Source organism: Numida meleagris, chromosome 5, assembly GCF_002078875.1.
Source record: "Numida meleagris isolate 19003 breed g44 Domestic line chromosome 5, NumMel1.0, whole genome shotgun sequence".
NCBI classification, from domain to species: Eukaryota; Metazoa; Chordata; class Aves; order Galliformes; family Numididae; genus Numida; species Numida meleagris.
In genome coordinates this window covers 6,559,347-6,575,320 of record NC_034413.1, presented here as the reverse complement: position 1 = coordinate 6,575,320, position 15,974 = coordinate 6,559,347, and the positions used below count along the sequence as shown (strand labels likewise).

The 15,974-nt window shown below is 39.4% G+C and overlaps 1 protein-coding gene across 2 annotated transcripts in view; it reads right to left on the bottom strand.

The window, feature by feature from the left end:
- The window catches only part of SHTN1 (shootin 1), a 57,973-nt gene that overhangs the window by 24,440 nt on the left and 17,559 nt on the right, over positions 1 to 15,974 (bottom strand). For both annotated transcript variants that reach the window (XM_021398302.1, XM_021398303.1), the window contains exons 4-8: positions 13,857 to 13,951; positions 11,556 to 11,724; positions 8,227 to 8,324; positions 7,156 to 7,237; positions 4,472 to 4,566 (exon numbers count right to left, since the gene is read on the bottom strand). In XM_021398302.1, coding sequence (XP_021253977.1) covers positions 4,472 to 4,566; positions 7,156 to 7,237; positions 8,227 to 8,324; positions 11,556 to 11,724; positions 13,857 to 13,951 — 539 coding nt within the window. The remainder of the gene's footprint in view (positions 1 to 4,471; positions 4,567 to 7,155; positions 7,238 to 8,226; positions 8,325 to 11,555; positions 11,725 to 13,856; positions 13,952 to 15,974) is intronic.

The window sequence follows — 15,974 nt, the reverse complement described above, 5'->3', positions numbered from 1 at the left end:
ACTAACCACTCTCTTTAATTGTTACTTCCAGTTCAATCAGCTGGACTGCAAATTAATTATCTTCAGACACCAGTTTCTGTCAAACCATCCTTGGCAACGCGCAGAGCGCGGTACTTGTAAGCACAGTGTTGCTCTGTGAGTGCTGGCTTTGCAGTACCCTCTCACAGATGTAGCACGTTAACACAAAAGTCCTCATGAATTAACCCAAAAGTCAGAAACGCGTCTAATGAAAGAGTTCTTCAGGAGCTCCAACACAAACCACTCAGATAACTAAACTCATAGCACACAATCAATCCCATGAGCAGCGCAGACATCTGTGAAGAAAGACAGTAATTTTTCCTGAGTGATACAAGATGACAGCCACCTCTTACCATCCGATTCTGGAAGATTCAATCTCAGATTAAGTAATACATCAGATATGCACTGGTACAGGTAAAGGGTAAAGACAGTTTGAGGGAAACTAATAAGTATTGAGAATTGGAGCGAAGGCAGGGAAGAGGTGAACAAGGCACATGACAGATTATCTTTGTTTTTCATCTCTCTGGATGATACAATTCTGAGCACAACTTCTCAAATCACAAAATACTTTACAGATAACCATAAACATTTGGGAAACCAGTGAGAGTGAGAGGAACCCTACAGATCTGCCCAGCAGTTTGGCACTCCATTTCTATTGACACGAGATGAGCTAAGAACAGCTCACAGCTAACTTTGGGAGCACACTGCCTCTTCTAAGGGAGGTTTCCAAAGTAATTTTAGGTGCAGTTGTCACCTCCGTGCCAGCACACACAATGGTAATACACTGCTCACTTTACAAAATATTGTTGCAAGGCTGGGTGTATGCTTAATAAACCATTTATGCCAGATTTTTTCCATTAAACTCCTAGGATTTTTACATTGCTAAGACTTTCAATTCACATCTTGCACTGTGTTCCACCCCTTTTGGCTTGCTTTGGCTGGATGTATTGTACTTTGCTCATCTTTGTGGAAGACTGCTTTTCAGGGCTAGCTTCTATATTATTGCAATGGCCTTCAAGATACTCTCTTCCTTCCTTTGTTTGCTTATAAACTGCTCTACAAAGAGCTGAGAGATCTTAAAGTGTCTCTTAAAACATGACACTAGAATTCTGGTTAAGCTTGCCAAGATTCCTGTGTTAACAACCCTGTTTTATTCAGGTAGGTACAGATTTTTCCATGCCCCCACCCCTTACACACTCTATTTATTTCGTTCTTTTATGCAGATTCCTGTACCTTTCATAATGGATTGTGACTCACTTCAAACCCTCTTTCTTTTAGCCTTCCCGCTCTCCATGCCACGGCTGACAATATTTACTCAGTTTCTTTAGAACCCCGAAAAGAGCATGAATTCTAATGTTTGAAGTTGGATCATTTTTTATTAATTAAATATATATTACGGTGGTGCCAGCAGCATGGCTATAATTAAAGCTGTACCGGATTCTTTTTTTAATCAAATGCTGATTTTCAAGTGTTCTCTCACTCCTCGGTGCACTCGCTCCCTCTCTCTCTGTCTTTTCTCTCACCCATCTGCATTTGCTTCTGCACACACACTCACTCCCCTCCCCGTTCTCTCACACCTGCACTCCCAATTGCTCACATCCTGTGGCAAATCCTCGTCTCCTGTCAGAAGCACAGGACGGAAAGGGCATCACTTGGAACACAGCCGTGGCAGCCGCTCGTGGCGTCCTCTGCAGAGCTCTGCATATGCTAAGTCCATCGATAGGCTAGTGGAGATATCACAAACTAATACACCACGCTAAAATGTATTATTCTACAGTCACTGCGGTCACAAGGCACCTGGTGGAGCTCTGCATGGCCCTGCCCATGGCAGGGGAGTCTGACTACGTGACCTTTAAAGGTCCCTTCCAACTCTAAGGATTCTATGGTATTTAATTTATGAGTATTTCCATCTTAACATAATGACATAAAAAAAAAAAATAAGGAAGGAGTAGTTGTTAGCCAATAACCAGAATTTCTTTGGCGTTGTATTTAACAGTTTGAGTGTCAGTTCATTATTCGAAACACAAAAAATACCTCGATATATCATCTACCAGAGAGTACAGCTGTCTGAATGCCACAGTTATGCATCTGAACAAAAGCAACACTCTGGGCCCAGAGTGCCAGATAATATCCTTGTTTGACCCAAAAGCCAGCTTAACTACGCAGTTACAAATTACTCACATCTGAGAGACGCAAGACCTTTACATACAATCTTCTATTGTCAGTTAATGAACAGAAGCACATAATTGTTCTATACAGAAGATAAAGCAAAGCAACAGTACGAGATGTGAGGCAGATATTGTAATAACGCATGCTAAATGAACATGCTTCATTCTTAGGAATTTATTTCCTGAAAATAATAGTCACATAGACATCACAGCCAACAAAACTTGCTCATAAAACAGCAATGACTGCACAACCCCAGATTTTTTTTTTTTAAATGCACTGTTAATATATTTATCATAAAATATGGGTAATGAACTATTACAGGCTTCCTAAAATTTAAAAATGCTTAAAAGAAGTTACCACTCCGTGCACTCCATAGCACAAACTGATAACAGTCTTGTAAAAATCAAAGCGAATATTTAATAAACGTAGGCAACATTTTACTTAAAAACTTTTGGCTGCTAATAAACACGTCTATCTTAAATAATTTTAATGGCATTTGCACATTTTTTATTTCTTAAAAAAAAAAAAACTCCACAGCAAGGCTTTGCCCAAAATTTCAATGGGTAAATGACACTGAAGCCGTGGCAAAGGGAGGTGGGCAGTTCTGTCCTGCAGAGGAATGTGGGCTCCATCCCAGAGAGCTCTGTTTAATTGGGCTTTGGAAGATGCTCTATGTGCAGCTCTTTGATTTCTGAAGTTATTCCCCCTGAGCAATTTTTCTCCAACACCTCTTGATTCTAACAGCATCCTACTAAGTCCAGCTTCGTATCACAAATTTGGGAGGTAGATGGGTATTTTATTAACTAGTAAATTATTTGCATTTTTCTTATTTCTTACTCTTTTGGAGGAAAAACGTGTCAGCTGCCTTTGCTTTGCCTGAAGTACAGTTCCATTTTAGACACATGGCAGAGGTACTGACAACAGACAGGAGATTGCAGCTACAGGTTTCCACACAGAGAGAGCACATGTGACAGAGATCACGAGCAATAGCTGGTCGACTTCCTCACCACTAGCTTCCAGGTTTTCCAATTTGTATACAGTTTTAGCTCAAATCCACAAAACCTTTTGCTTTAAATGTTCCTATCTGATTCTATTCAGATCTAAAGAAATCAAACAGCCAGCACAAAACACAGCGTTATCAGAACACAACAAGCATATTCAGTGTTCTCCGTACAGTTTCAATATTACTAATATGCCCTTGTTTACCTTCCCTGACTGGATGCAGTCAGATCCAGAGCAGTAAAGAAATTATTTCCACTAAAAAAAGAATGAGAAAAAAACAGCAGCAGCAAAGATAAAAAAAAAAAGCAAAAGAGCTCTCTACACAAAGCTGATTTCCTCAAGGCTAAATATCTGTTTGCTGGCAGCCACAGTTTCAAAATCTGAAATCAGATGTTCTCCGTATTTACAGTATTTCAATAACGACAACGCATAATTCTGATGTATAATGGCTTCCTTTAAAACCAGAGCTCCTTGTAAAACAATTACTTAGGAAGTCCAACTTTTACTAAGGAAAATACTGTAAGCAAGGCATAGGTTAGAAAAGTTTGAAATATAACCCAAGTGTAGAACTCTCAGAATCCAGAGTGCAAACAGAAAATGCACCTGGAGTTAAAAAAAAAAAAAAAAAACAATTATATAGCTTTGGTCTCTCAACAGAATGACAGTTTGTCAGCATTTTCAGGGGCAAACAACACTGCCAGCTGGAAGCCATCTGAGCAATCACTAGCCATTCCATAATGCTACCCAGCACCTCATTTTCCTCTTCAGGAGTTTATATCTTTTATAGCTCACAGAAGCAATTTTTCAACTTGAATGTTCTTTGCAGTAGGTCATTCAGAAGGCACGTGTTAAATAGCAGCTAAACTCACATAAACCTCAGTTAATGCTGTATTTTATCACTTGGTTGTTTTAGGGTTTTTTTTTTTCCCTGGGTTTAGCTATTTTTCAAGAAAAACACAATGCTTCAAATTGTATCACTAGAAAGGCAACTAATCCTTCCCAGACCCAATCACTATGTGCAATACACTGAAATGCTGTGGCTGACTAAGCCTGTTATAACTTGAAAGCCTCACTTGAAAAAGGAAAGAGGCAAGACTGCATGGATAATTATGTAATGCTTTCTAAGTTCTGCAGAAATACTAAATCCATTTCATATATGAAGCATATGTTAGTTAAGCAGTACGTGGAAATTCAAAGACAGCTTTTGTAGAGAGCCAGGAATTGAAATCAAGTAGGCTGGTTGGGTTTTGGCCAAAGAGATCCCTTATTCTTGATTACTCACCTCTTGGGCAAACGATTCTGCCTTCTTCCGTAGGTTCTTTTCCAGTTCAAAGTTTACATGAAGCTCTTCATACTCCTCTACTGCTAGCACGGACACTGTTTACAAGAATGAAAGAAAATCAGAAGTAGAAGCAGAATGGGTAACAAACCACATTGTAAGAAGAAAGTACTGCCTGACTTATGCAGATAGGCTCTAATTCTTCAGTACTGCAAATTCTTGAATGAGGTTGTAAATGAGTTTTTCTTTTCTGTATGCAGTCCACATTGCAATATTTATTGTGTTTGCTCTAAACCTCACTATACATACTCACAATTACTGATCTTCTGAATAGAGTAATACTCCTCCTGCCCTGCTCTGCAGAGCAAAGTTCCTGCTGTGTTGACTTGTGAACTCAAAATCAAAAGGCCATACCACAAAATCGGGTGTTTGAGACAACGTCTCATGCCTGCTTTATACCTTTGCATACATATAATCACCCCATGCATACCTGCACACACAGGTATTTTGACCCTGACAAATACTTTGGATGATTGTTTTCTTACATTAGGATGTGATTCTTATTGTTCCTTGACCGTTTTCTGAAGCATTAGGCAACTTGCTCTCTGGATTATTATTTTGTGACCATAAGAAATGGATTGGGAAAAAAATGCTGTTCTTTAACTCAGCTGGTATTTCTATCCACTCATCTTAGCATCAGGTGAAGAAAACCACAACACTAGTGCTTCTCATCTCCACTTCACAGTCAACACCCAGCCATGCATCACACCTTCCTTGTTCTCTCACTGTCAGGCAGAGGTGTGCAGAGTTTGGAACTGCTGATCAACAACACTGCTTTCTTCTGTCATCACAGTGCAAGGAAGGATCCCTCAATTTATTTCAAGCCCTTTTGCAAGAGAACCACCTCCTTTCAGATGCTCAAAAGAGGGTGGCCTTCTCCTCAGCATTACCAACACCAGCTACAGATGGTCATGCAAATTCTCAGCTTTCTTGATCTGGTCAGATCACTTTTAGCTTGACCTACTAGTGAAAACACCCACAGCTGGAAAGCAGTTTCACTTAATCTTTCATGACTGTTCCACAAAGAAGCATGCTTGCTAATATTAGTTGAGATAGGTATATTCCAAGTTGTCAAGTTACAACTCTACAGAAATGCCATTACTTATCCTGCAAGGTGAGGTTTGAACCTGTGTGTTATTAAGCTTATAGGCTAAATATTATAAGCTACCACCTTAAAAACATGCAAGAAAACGTGCAGCTTACAAAATGAGACTTAATTACGCATATTTTGGTGGATATTTCTCACAGAATACTATACCTCATCACTGCTCTTTAGATGAAAGAAAAGGATAGCAGATTCTCTGTCCTCGGAAATCTTCAAGCAAAGCATCCAGGTAGACATGAAAATTCAATTTATCTCCTCTTTCTTTCCCTGTTGCTCCAGGGTAGTTAATTCTTTTTAATTCATAAAGGTAGAGGGAGCATCTTCTGGTTGAGCCCAGCTTCAAAACTCCAGTAACAGACACTAAGTACCACTGATCATATTTTGCTTCTGCATGTGAGAGCAATCAAAGCCTCAGGGGAGCCCTGCTCAACCTACCAAGCATTACTAACTATGTTGGAGGCAACTGTATTTGCCAACCTCATTCAAGCGAGGTTTGGAATGTCCCTTAGCAATATTATTTCATGGGGCCAGTGCAACAGGCAAACATGAAATAAGAGGTGGTTCTTTTAATTGTGCTTAGGAAAAATTAAAACATTTTGGAAACCTTTAATCTGTAACGCCGTCCAATCAGAAGCTTCTTCAGGCTAGTCTGTTTAATCAATCTAACCAAAGATTGATGTTTTAAAGAGTCTTTAGCTATTGCCTGTCATAGGCTCAAGCAGTGCAGACACCTGACAAGAGAGCACCTGAAAGCTTACAGAACATGCCCTACTGAGCAAATCTCTTCTCCCTGTGCCAAAAGGCACCTTCAGCACCCACAGAAGGTAAAATACTGTCCTACTGCACACTGAAGAAGAAAGAGAGAATCATTTCCTACTGTGAGTTCATATATTCCATTGCAATTCAACACTCATCTATTTATTTGAAAACACAGACTATGCAAATTTTGTAAACTTTTTTCAAAGAAATAGAGAGCGTTATTGGCAGAAGACTACAGCACGATCAGAGTCTACATTATTTCAGAGATTGCACTTCTGAGTTTTCACTATGGCTATGCCCCACCTGCAGCTGGATGCAAGTCCTCCTGTGCAATAGCGGCAGCCTTGGCAGCTCCCTTCACTACCTGACAAACATTTCAGAACACAGAAGATGCTCTGAGATCTTTTATTTCTCTTCTCATGTAAGCAGACAGAACATTACTGCAGAGAAAGAACTCGAAGATAAAGCAGAACAATTTTAGGCAAGGGGAATGTGGCTGTCTGCCCTAGTCTGCCACTTCTGCCGCAGAGCAAAAGTTTTCCTACTCTCCCATTCAACCTGCTATTTATACTGCCACGTTTCCAAGAACTAGAAAGTCTAGAACCATCCATGTGTTTATGCAGTGCCTACAGCAATAAGGCCAAGCTTCAGTTCCAGACTGCAGCCACTGTTTTGCAATATATTCTTTGTACTGTCACATAAAAATTCTGAAGATTCTGCAAAGGTTATAGCATATTTTAGAGAGTCTACTGAGACAACGTACCTCTGTTACATTTTTCCAGCAGTTTTTGCTGCTTATTAACTTCTGTTGTCAAAGCAGCCTTTTCTTCTTTCACTTTATTCACCTAGAAGATTATAAAGAACAAATAAAAAATAAGGCTATTTTAGTTAGAGGCATAATACACATAACATACTGCATAATGCAAGCAACATTTTGCTTTCAGTAATTTTATTTCTTAGCATTGGCGTGATGCTACGGCTTCCAGTGGGATGGAAAGAATTTTTATCCCAACTTATTGATCCCTATCACAAGCAGGATTAAAGGGTTACAAACTAATCCTTAATGTGGGGCTTCCATGGCCCATTCTCACAGCATGTACCATCCCCAGCTACAACATCTTTTGAACCTTCCTGGATGAGGCACCGTAGCACCTGGTTAAAAAGTTACTAGCTTGCTCTTGACTGCTTGCCTTTTAATATAGACAAGCTGATGTTTTTCAGCTCTTTCTCCCCACCTCCCCCCCCAAGCTCTGTTCATTGTCCAAGAGCTGTCAGCTGTGTCTTTCTGAATTCAAGTGTTGCACAGACAGGAAGAACCACTAAGTCCTGATTTGCATCAGTACATGGCTTATCCAGTTTTCAAACAGGAATGAAATTCTGCTGGCTCAGAAAGCCAATTTGCTGGTCTAATTACCATGACAGGGCATTGCCAATGGCTAAACTCAAGGACATGTTCAATGAAGTAGCAGCAGTGATTAAAAACAGAAATTCTCCAAAAGTATTTCTTGCACATGCACAGGTTTAAGAAGGAAAAAAAAAAAAAAGAATACAGCAGGCTGATTGGTAAGGGGATGTCAGGAAGGGGAGTGAAAATAAAGGCATTAGAACAGACTATGAAGAGTCATCTGCCAGTAACAGCAGCAGGATTGGACTCTGACGTAGAAAGTCCATTCCAGACGTGTACTCTAAACATGCCATCATAGGGCAGGCTGGCAAGACTTTCGATTTGATAGTATTCAATTAACTTCACAACTGAGCATTTTTAGCAAAATTAGATACAAAAAGTACTGACTACACACTAACGTGGTCTCGCCTTCCATGGTACAATACATACTTCTTCAATTACTTCTACAAGTTTGCACCTCAGGTTTTCCAGTTCAATGGCTAAGGTCTTCTTTTCCTCATGAACAGATATGATTTGATCTCGCAGCTCTACAGTTTGAGGAAGGAAATGAAAAATGTATTTTTTATTTTGCAAGAAACCAACAAAAATAACATCCTCTCAGTGCAATTAGTCAAAAACGAAATGACTTTGTACAAAGCATCAGAAGTATTCAAGGCAAGTCCGCAATAATTTAGGAACTACATAAAAATTGTCAAGTAGTAGATATCTAACTGGGCTCCAGTTTCAGATTTGCCCTATTGAGGCAACCTGCCTTGTTCAGTGCTGCTGTCTTTATTTGCGTTCCGAATGATTCATTTTGTGCTAGAACGGGACCGATTCTGTCACTGTAAAGCATCCTCGGCCCTACTCAGGAGACTGTCACGTCACAGAGACTCTGGTACTCAGGTAGCAGAAAGCAATTTTTAATAGGCATCCTTTAAAACAAATTAAAGCACTTCAATTCTTTTTGGATCATGAGTTCTTGTCACAAGGGAAATAAACAAAACAAGAGGCAGTTAATACTTGGGAGATTTGCACTGAAGAAATTGTCCTGAACAGCTGCCAATTTTTAGTCTTTGTAACATTATGTGAACAGAGTCAGAATATAACCTTTACTGATGGAAGAGTTAATGCTTGTAATTTTCCCCTCAGAATTTTTGTTCCTTAATTATGAAAATATGAAATAAATTAAATTCACAATGGAATAAACCATTTGATGATAATCACTTCCTAACAGGAGATCAGTTTGCATACATAATATATCAAGGTTTAGGTTAACATAAAAACACCACAAAAACATAAATTTATTGATATATATTAGCTTTCAGTAAGTGCTCTCATTTCCCACCTGCTTCCAGTCTTTCACGACGCTGCTGTTCACTGAACACCAGCCACCAGTTAAGAAAATTGTTGCTTATCAATTGCAGATGATGACAACGTACTGGATGTCATTTTTTTTTTTTTGTTTCCAACCTTCAAAATGTCAATTGCCCCCAACCTCCCCTCCCAATTCAAGAGATTCGTTTTCCTCTCAATTAATGGCACATGCATTCTGAAGTAAAGAAAAAGACTTGTTCTTCTCAGACGACTCTTGAATGAAGTCTTCTTTTCTTCTGTATGCTTTTCAGTGAAATTGATGGCAAAAAGATCTCTCACTGAAATGTATGGTAACTGTATTAAGTCAGGTCTTACAGTACCTCTATCAACCTCTATGTATAGAGAAGGAAGCGTATCCACATACCTCAATCTTTACAAATGCATAAAATAAAGGTTTATTTTCACAGACAGGGTACGTACTAAGCTGCTTTACCAGCACTGTTGAGTTTTCAGTTCTTGTTATGCCCCCAAAAAAACAATCCAAAACCTATAAATGAATTTCAGAAACTGCTCTGAGATCACCCTCCATTTCCATTTGGAGCTATGGCTTTGCTATCACCTCTCCCCAAGGGCTGAGCTGCCTTTCACTATTTTTATATATTAGGATCAAAACTTTTTCCTTTTAATAAATGAGAGTATTCATCAAACCCCAAACTGGGCTACCTTATCAATACAACTTCTAGAAAAATAGTGGGAGCGAATCACTGAAAGAAACATCCAGTATTTCGATGAGAACGCTGAAAGACTTCCGAGATCCCCAACACAATGTAGAACTGTTTGAAAGCACAGATGTAGACAGAAGAGCAGATATCAACTTGGGCAGCAGCACAGAACATTAAGGGGAAGTTTGAAAACACCTTCCATTGCGTGTGATCTTTCACTTTGCGGGTAGTTCAAGATGTAACTAGACTTCTTCCTCAATACTAATGCCAACCAGTTTGGCTTAGTCTGGGCACAGAGCCTTGATATTCCTTTCTGTACAGGCTGTTAGAACATTCTGCTACCCCATACACACCCACTCTCCAGAGTATCTTCTCTTGTAGCAAATGGGATGCCAATGCTTTTAAAGTACTCAGCACTTGTAAAAGCAAGGTTATTAACATTTAATAATAAGGACAGAGAACGGAGAAGAAGCCAGGAGTTCTATATGCTTTGCATTCTGTTATTTAGTGAATTTTTCAGCAAGGCAGAAGGCATATACAGTGCAGACTTTCTTGAAATCTCACATTTGGCCCTGCTACCCTCCCAAACCATGCTCTGCTCTGATCTGCAGCCAGAATCTTTGCCCTCTCTAACAATATCTTTGACATCTTTCTCCAATATAAGACAGGAGGAACTCCAGAATCTTATTTGTGATTCAGATGGGGTGCATGGTGCGGATCATATCATTCGCTGCCTCCTTTCCTACATCTGCAGGATGGAAAATTGTTTACTATAGAATGTCATTGTACTCTTCTATTTCCTAGGCAATTTTTTGTTGATTTAAAAAAGAACAAACTTTTAAAAACACTATTTTTTTCAGCAATTATGTTGTATCCCTTCATTGAGGCTGCAACATTCAGACGACAATTAACAAGGTCAAGCTGAAAGTTCAAGCCAGTTGTACTTACACAGCATTTGCTATTGTAACTTCTTACTAGGAAAAAAAAAAAAGAAGAGTTTTTGCTTGGCTGCTCTTTTAAAGTGAACAGCTAAATAAGTCTCTGTCTCAAAATGCAGAATATGTCCACTCTTTTTTTCTGGTTACTGTGATATAACAACATAGAGAATTACAAGAACTGCACCACAGAGTTAGACTAGGAAGAATGGCAGATTTTGTATTATCAAAATAAAAATAGCCTGTCAAAAAGAAACCAGAGATTTCTTGCACTGACGCAGATTTCTCATAGCAATGAGCTCCCATGTTCCCAACACCACTGCTTTTCCCAGTACAGCAGTCCCTTTTTACTTTGCTTATTTGGCAGTAACTCTGGAATACAAACAAAGTTTGTGTATACAAAGGTACACAGTGGAAACATCAATGGAGGGTCTTGTTTCACTAGCTCTGAAATAGTTACAGTGCAGCTGAATACCAAGGTGACCTTGTCCTTCTCCTTAACTTTCGCTTTGTTAAGGATATAAGGAAATGTCTCTTTTACCAACTCGGTAACATTGAACTCTTGGCTGTGTAGATCCCCTTTTCCTATAGCACTGTAATTCGCTTTGCAGGACACATATCTATCATATCCATTATACAGTATCACTACAGGCCTACCACACCTTTACAGTCTTTCCCAGAAATCCTTTGAGGACCACTCTCAGAAGTGTAACTTGGAGCCAGCCAGACACCTAGTCCCAGGCCAACACATCCACTCTCTAGACCACTTTTGCTATGGTGTTGTAGGCTCAGCCACAATGCTTACCTTTTATTTGCTGTTGACAATGCACAGAATTGCATGATCCAGAGCTAGCTTCTGTATCTGTGGATGGATCTTCCTCATCGATGTTAATCTCCTCAGTGATAATTTCTGGGCCCAGTTTTGCCATATAAAGCATACTGATTCGTTTCAAGGTCTTATTCTCTTTGTTCAGCTGAAAGTTCAAAAGTGCAAACAGTAAGAAGCTGGTTACTCTTTCTTTAAGCTGTTGTGCAAGAAAAAAAAAAAACAACCTTTTTTTCCCCCATACTGAAAGGAACAAAGAGCAAGACAAAGTGACATTACTTTAAATGCTCCATTCAGCATTAAAATGGTCTGAAGATGGGAAGCTTCCCCTCCCTCTTCTGTAAGAAGGCTTGAATTCAACATGATACTTCATCCATGCCCTTTTTCCATGAGGGAAGATGTTCCTTTCTGGTACTTCTGACTAATAAACATCCTGCATAGGTTCAAGTCAAATCTACTATTAAGCTTTCATAATGTCATGCTGTCCCTGTGATAGCTTCTTCAGCTCCAGACCATCAAGAATGTACCAGTACCAACAAGAGCCCCAGGTGAGTGACCTGAAGAAATGGGCTGTACTCCTGAAAGCTTGACTGGTTTTGCCAGTTCTATCAATTGGTCAAAGAAAATCTCTTACCTTGCTTGTCAACTACAAATAACAAACAATTACCATTCTCCCAGTGAGGACAGAATTACCACAAAATTCTTAAATTATTTTCAGTTTTCGGGAGTTACTACTGTAGAGTCAACATAAGTAAAATGAAAGCCACATCACATACCAACTCTTTATGTGTCAGACCTCAAGCCAGAAACCACTCTGGGCTGGATGCTTAAGCACATGCCTGGTTTATAATCTATCTCCACCTTGACCAAGGTGCCAGGAAAAACTAAACAAAAGCGATTACTGCAGAAGTTCACTTTCAACGTTTCTTTCACCGTTCTACATGTAAACACTCCCTGCTAGCAGCTCTCAGTTGCAAATCTCAGGAGCAGTCAGGTGTGTGTTGGGGTGTCTGCCCACTGGCCAAGCATTCCCTGCATTCAGCTCTAAGAATAACACTCAGTTTTCCACTAATGACATACAACACGTTCAGGTCAACCTACACTTCAGAAGTCCAACTTCTGCATTGAAATAAAACATATGCTGAACAGTTAAGCTTACCCTGAACTCCTGCCTGAGCAATCACTTTTGGTCCAACCCTTTCCTCAGCCCTCTAACTAAAGGAGACTTACCCCAGAACTTCACCTCATTCCCAAACAATAAAACTGAGAAAGTGGGAAGGGTATATGGAACCTTACACGGTTCAGCCAGCTTACGGCACCAAATCCGCTTTGGCAAAGCAGCCCCAGGGGATAAAGCTAGTCTCAGAATTGCCCCTGTATGCCCATTACAGAAAAAGCACAGAGAAGAAAAAAAGTTACATAAATACATTCATTTTCTTATTTATATGCTGATTGCCTATCTTATGAATTCTAATATAGTGTCATTATGGAAACAATTAAGTAAATACCTCCAGAAAGTACATTGCTAATGCATCTAAATTAAAGTGATTTCTTGCTGGTGTGATTTTTACCATATCTAAAGATGTACTTTGGGCAGGGGATGGGGAGGAGAGGAAAGGGGAAAAAAAGCAGTCAGCATTGCTAATGAAATTTGGTTCAAAATTGCTGTAATCCATTTTCTGATGAAGTGGCTCAGATGCATTTTATACAACCAAAAATATACAACAGAGAGATAAAAACATTCTTTAATAATAATGCACTTCTGATGAGATGGAATATAGAAAATTACACACTTGCTAAATTCATCAGACTAGACGCAATCAACAGAGCAGTGGAGGTCACCTTTCCCCTGCCCTCGCTTTGCTTTCACAAACAATCACCTGAAATGTAATGCAGTGGTTGACTTTTTCCATTTGATTTAGACACTGAAATGCTCATTATTGTTTTATATCTCACACAGGACAGTTCTAAAACTTGTTTTCCATTTAACCTAAATGCACATAAAATCCAGATAGCAACAAGTTGGTCCGTGAGTTACTGTTCCAAAATAGCAAACAAATTCAAATGCGTATTCTTTTTCTCCAAAGTCAAGAACTGTATTTTGCACCTCACGTGTGGCTTTAGCTTTTGCTACTTCAAAACCATACCACAGATCCGAAAGATTATGCAAAAGCATATACATATATGGGATATTGTGTACATATGGGATATGTACACAATAGCAAGTTTAAAAAAAAAAAAAAAAGAAATCAGATGAAACAGAAACACTGGAATTCTCACCTTAGAAGCCAAAGCCTCAGCACTTTCACGGCACGTCTTCTCAATTTCAAGATGATTCTGAATACAGTTTACTTCCTCAATAACCATGTGAGAAACTATGGGGAGAATTTAAAAATTAGTCACTGTTTTGCTGCTTTTGACACATGCATCCCATGATCAGAAGTATTACACCTTTCTAATTTCTATGTAAAAATTTCAAAAACTGGGAAGTACATAATTAGATAATCTGTATGAACAGGAACTGCTTTGAACCCTGAATATCGGAATCACTGCTTTAAGCATCGCCATGACTGCAGCATCAGAAAGGGAACTGAGAATCAAACACGAACTTAAGGAAGCAGAAGGCCAGCAGAAGCCTCCCTGATTCTCGTTATTCACCAGCTTCACTTCATTAACACTCGAGGAATCAGAGTGATATCTTGACTGTCCCTCAATACTGCCATCATGAATTCCCTGAAAATTTGGCACAGGTGCTGGTTTTATAAGATGAGAACCTTGACATTTTTAAGTGGCAAGATTAACCCAGGTGTTACAAAGAGATTATTTCCACCTTCCAGTCCTCAGGTTTCAACAGTATTACAGTAATAGAATAAAGTAATAGCAAATCGAAAGTGCCTTCTGCCCTCTTCTGAGACTTTTGCCTGAAACCTGAAGAGAGACTTAAATCCCCTTTGACATCCAGAGATCATGACTACAGAACAGGGCTTCAGGATAGGAAACACAGACAGCTGATAAGTTTCACGTACGCAACTTTATTGATACTTAGTCAATATTAACTAACGTTATAGTTCATAACACAGGAAGCCAGCCATACATTGGGGTGTGCTGCCAAATCAGTAGCTGCATGCAATTAACAAGTTCTACAAGATGTAAGCAGTTTTAATGGCATTCCTCAGATCGTCTGATTTGAAGGACTGTGGTTCAGTCCCCTGAAGCCCTGGCTGTTAACTGCCCTCCAAAGAAGGAAAAAAATAAGAGTAGGGGAGAACCGGGAAACCTTGGTCCACAAATTGTACTCGTAAAGTCTTTTAACAGCAGAACCACCACACCTTTTTTGTATTTTATTTCCACTTTTTTCTCTGGCTTTAGAGAAGTTACGTGCTTCAAGTATGCCATTACCTGAGGCTACATTTAATTTGGATGAGGGAAAGCTTCAGGTACTACGTGCCCATCTCTGCTGTGTTTTTATTCCACTGTGCTCTAGAAATGTGAAGCAATAAAATGCTCTAGTTGGGATGAGGGGCCCATGGAGATCCAGAGCTGCTCCCATTTCATAGACAGAAATCCAGTGCCCCCAAGTCAAGCTAGCTCAAGTTAGGAAGCAAGGATTGGGCTCACACGGTAGAACTAGGGATTACTCTTGGTTCATTTAAACTTAATTAACCTGCAATTATGATTAACTCAGGGGAAAAAAATCTTTCCAAATTAAATACAAAAATATATTATTTCCTAAGTCTGTCCAAAGTTCTTATTATGTCAATATTAAAATTCATAAAGCAGCACTAAGTGGCCTGAAACATCTCTAACCTTGACAGTTTTTTTCAGGGGTAATAATAATCCGCAGCAAATGCAGGCCAACCAAAAACCACTTAACTAATTAGTAGTTGCAGTCACCGAGAAAACATGAATCAACACTGTTATTACAAGTGGCACATTTGAGTGGCATCTAATTATGACTTGATGAGCACGATACTTGCATTATCAACATTACTACTGCATCCCATCAGGGACTAAAAGCCGCTGATGGCATTGACTGCGAGAAACTCCCACTCAATGGTACTACAGCACCCAACAATCTCCTTGGCAGGGGCACCCTCACTAAATGACATGTTAAGCGTAATTACTGGTAGACATTGTAAATAAACAGGATTGGAAGTGAAAATTGTACCAAGTGCATAAGACACAATCTGACACATTGGAAGTGGCAGCCTTAATTGAGAGTTTCTTTGACTGCTCAAGATCATTTCAACTGCATTTCTCGGAGGACAGTGATTATAACTGTGGAGACAGACGGCATAATGGTATCAGCACTGCTGACAGAGCAGTGAATTAAATTGTATCTGCTGTTGTGTGAAAGCCTTGATGAGAGGTACAGATCCTTAGTGGTCTTATCATTAT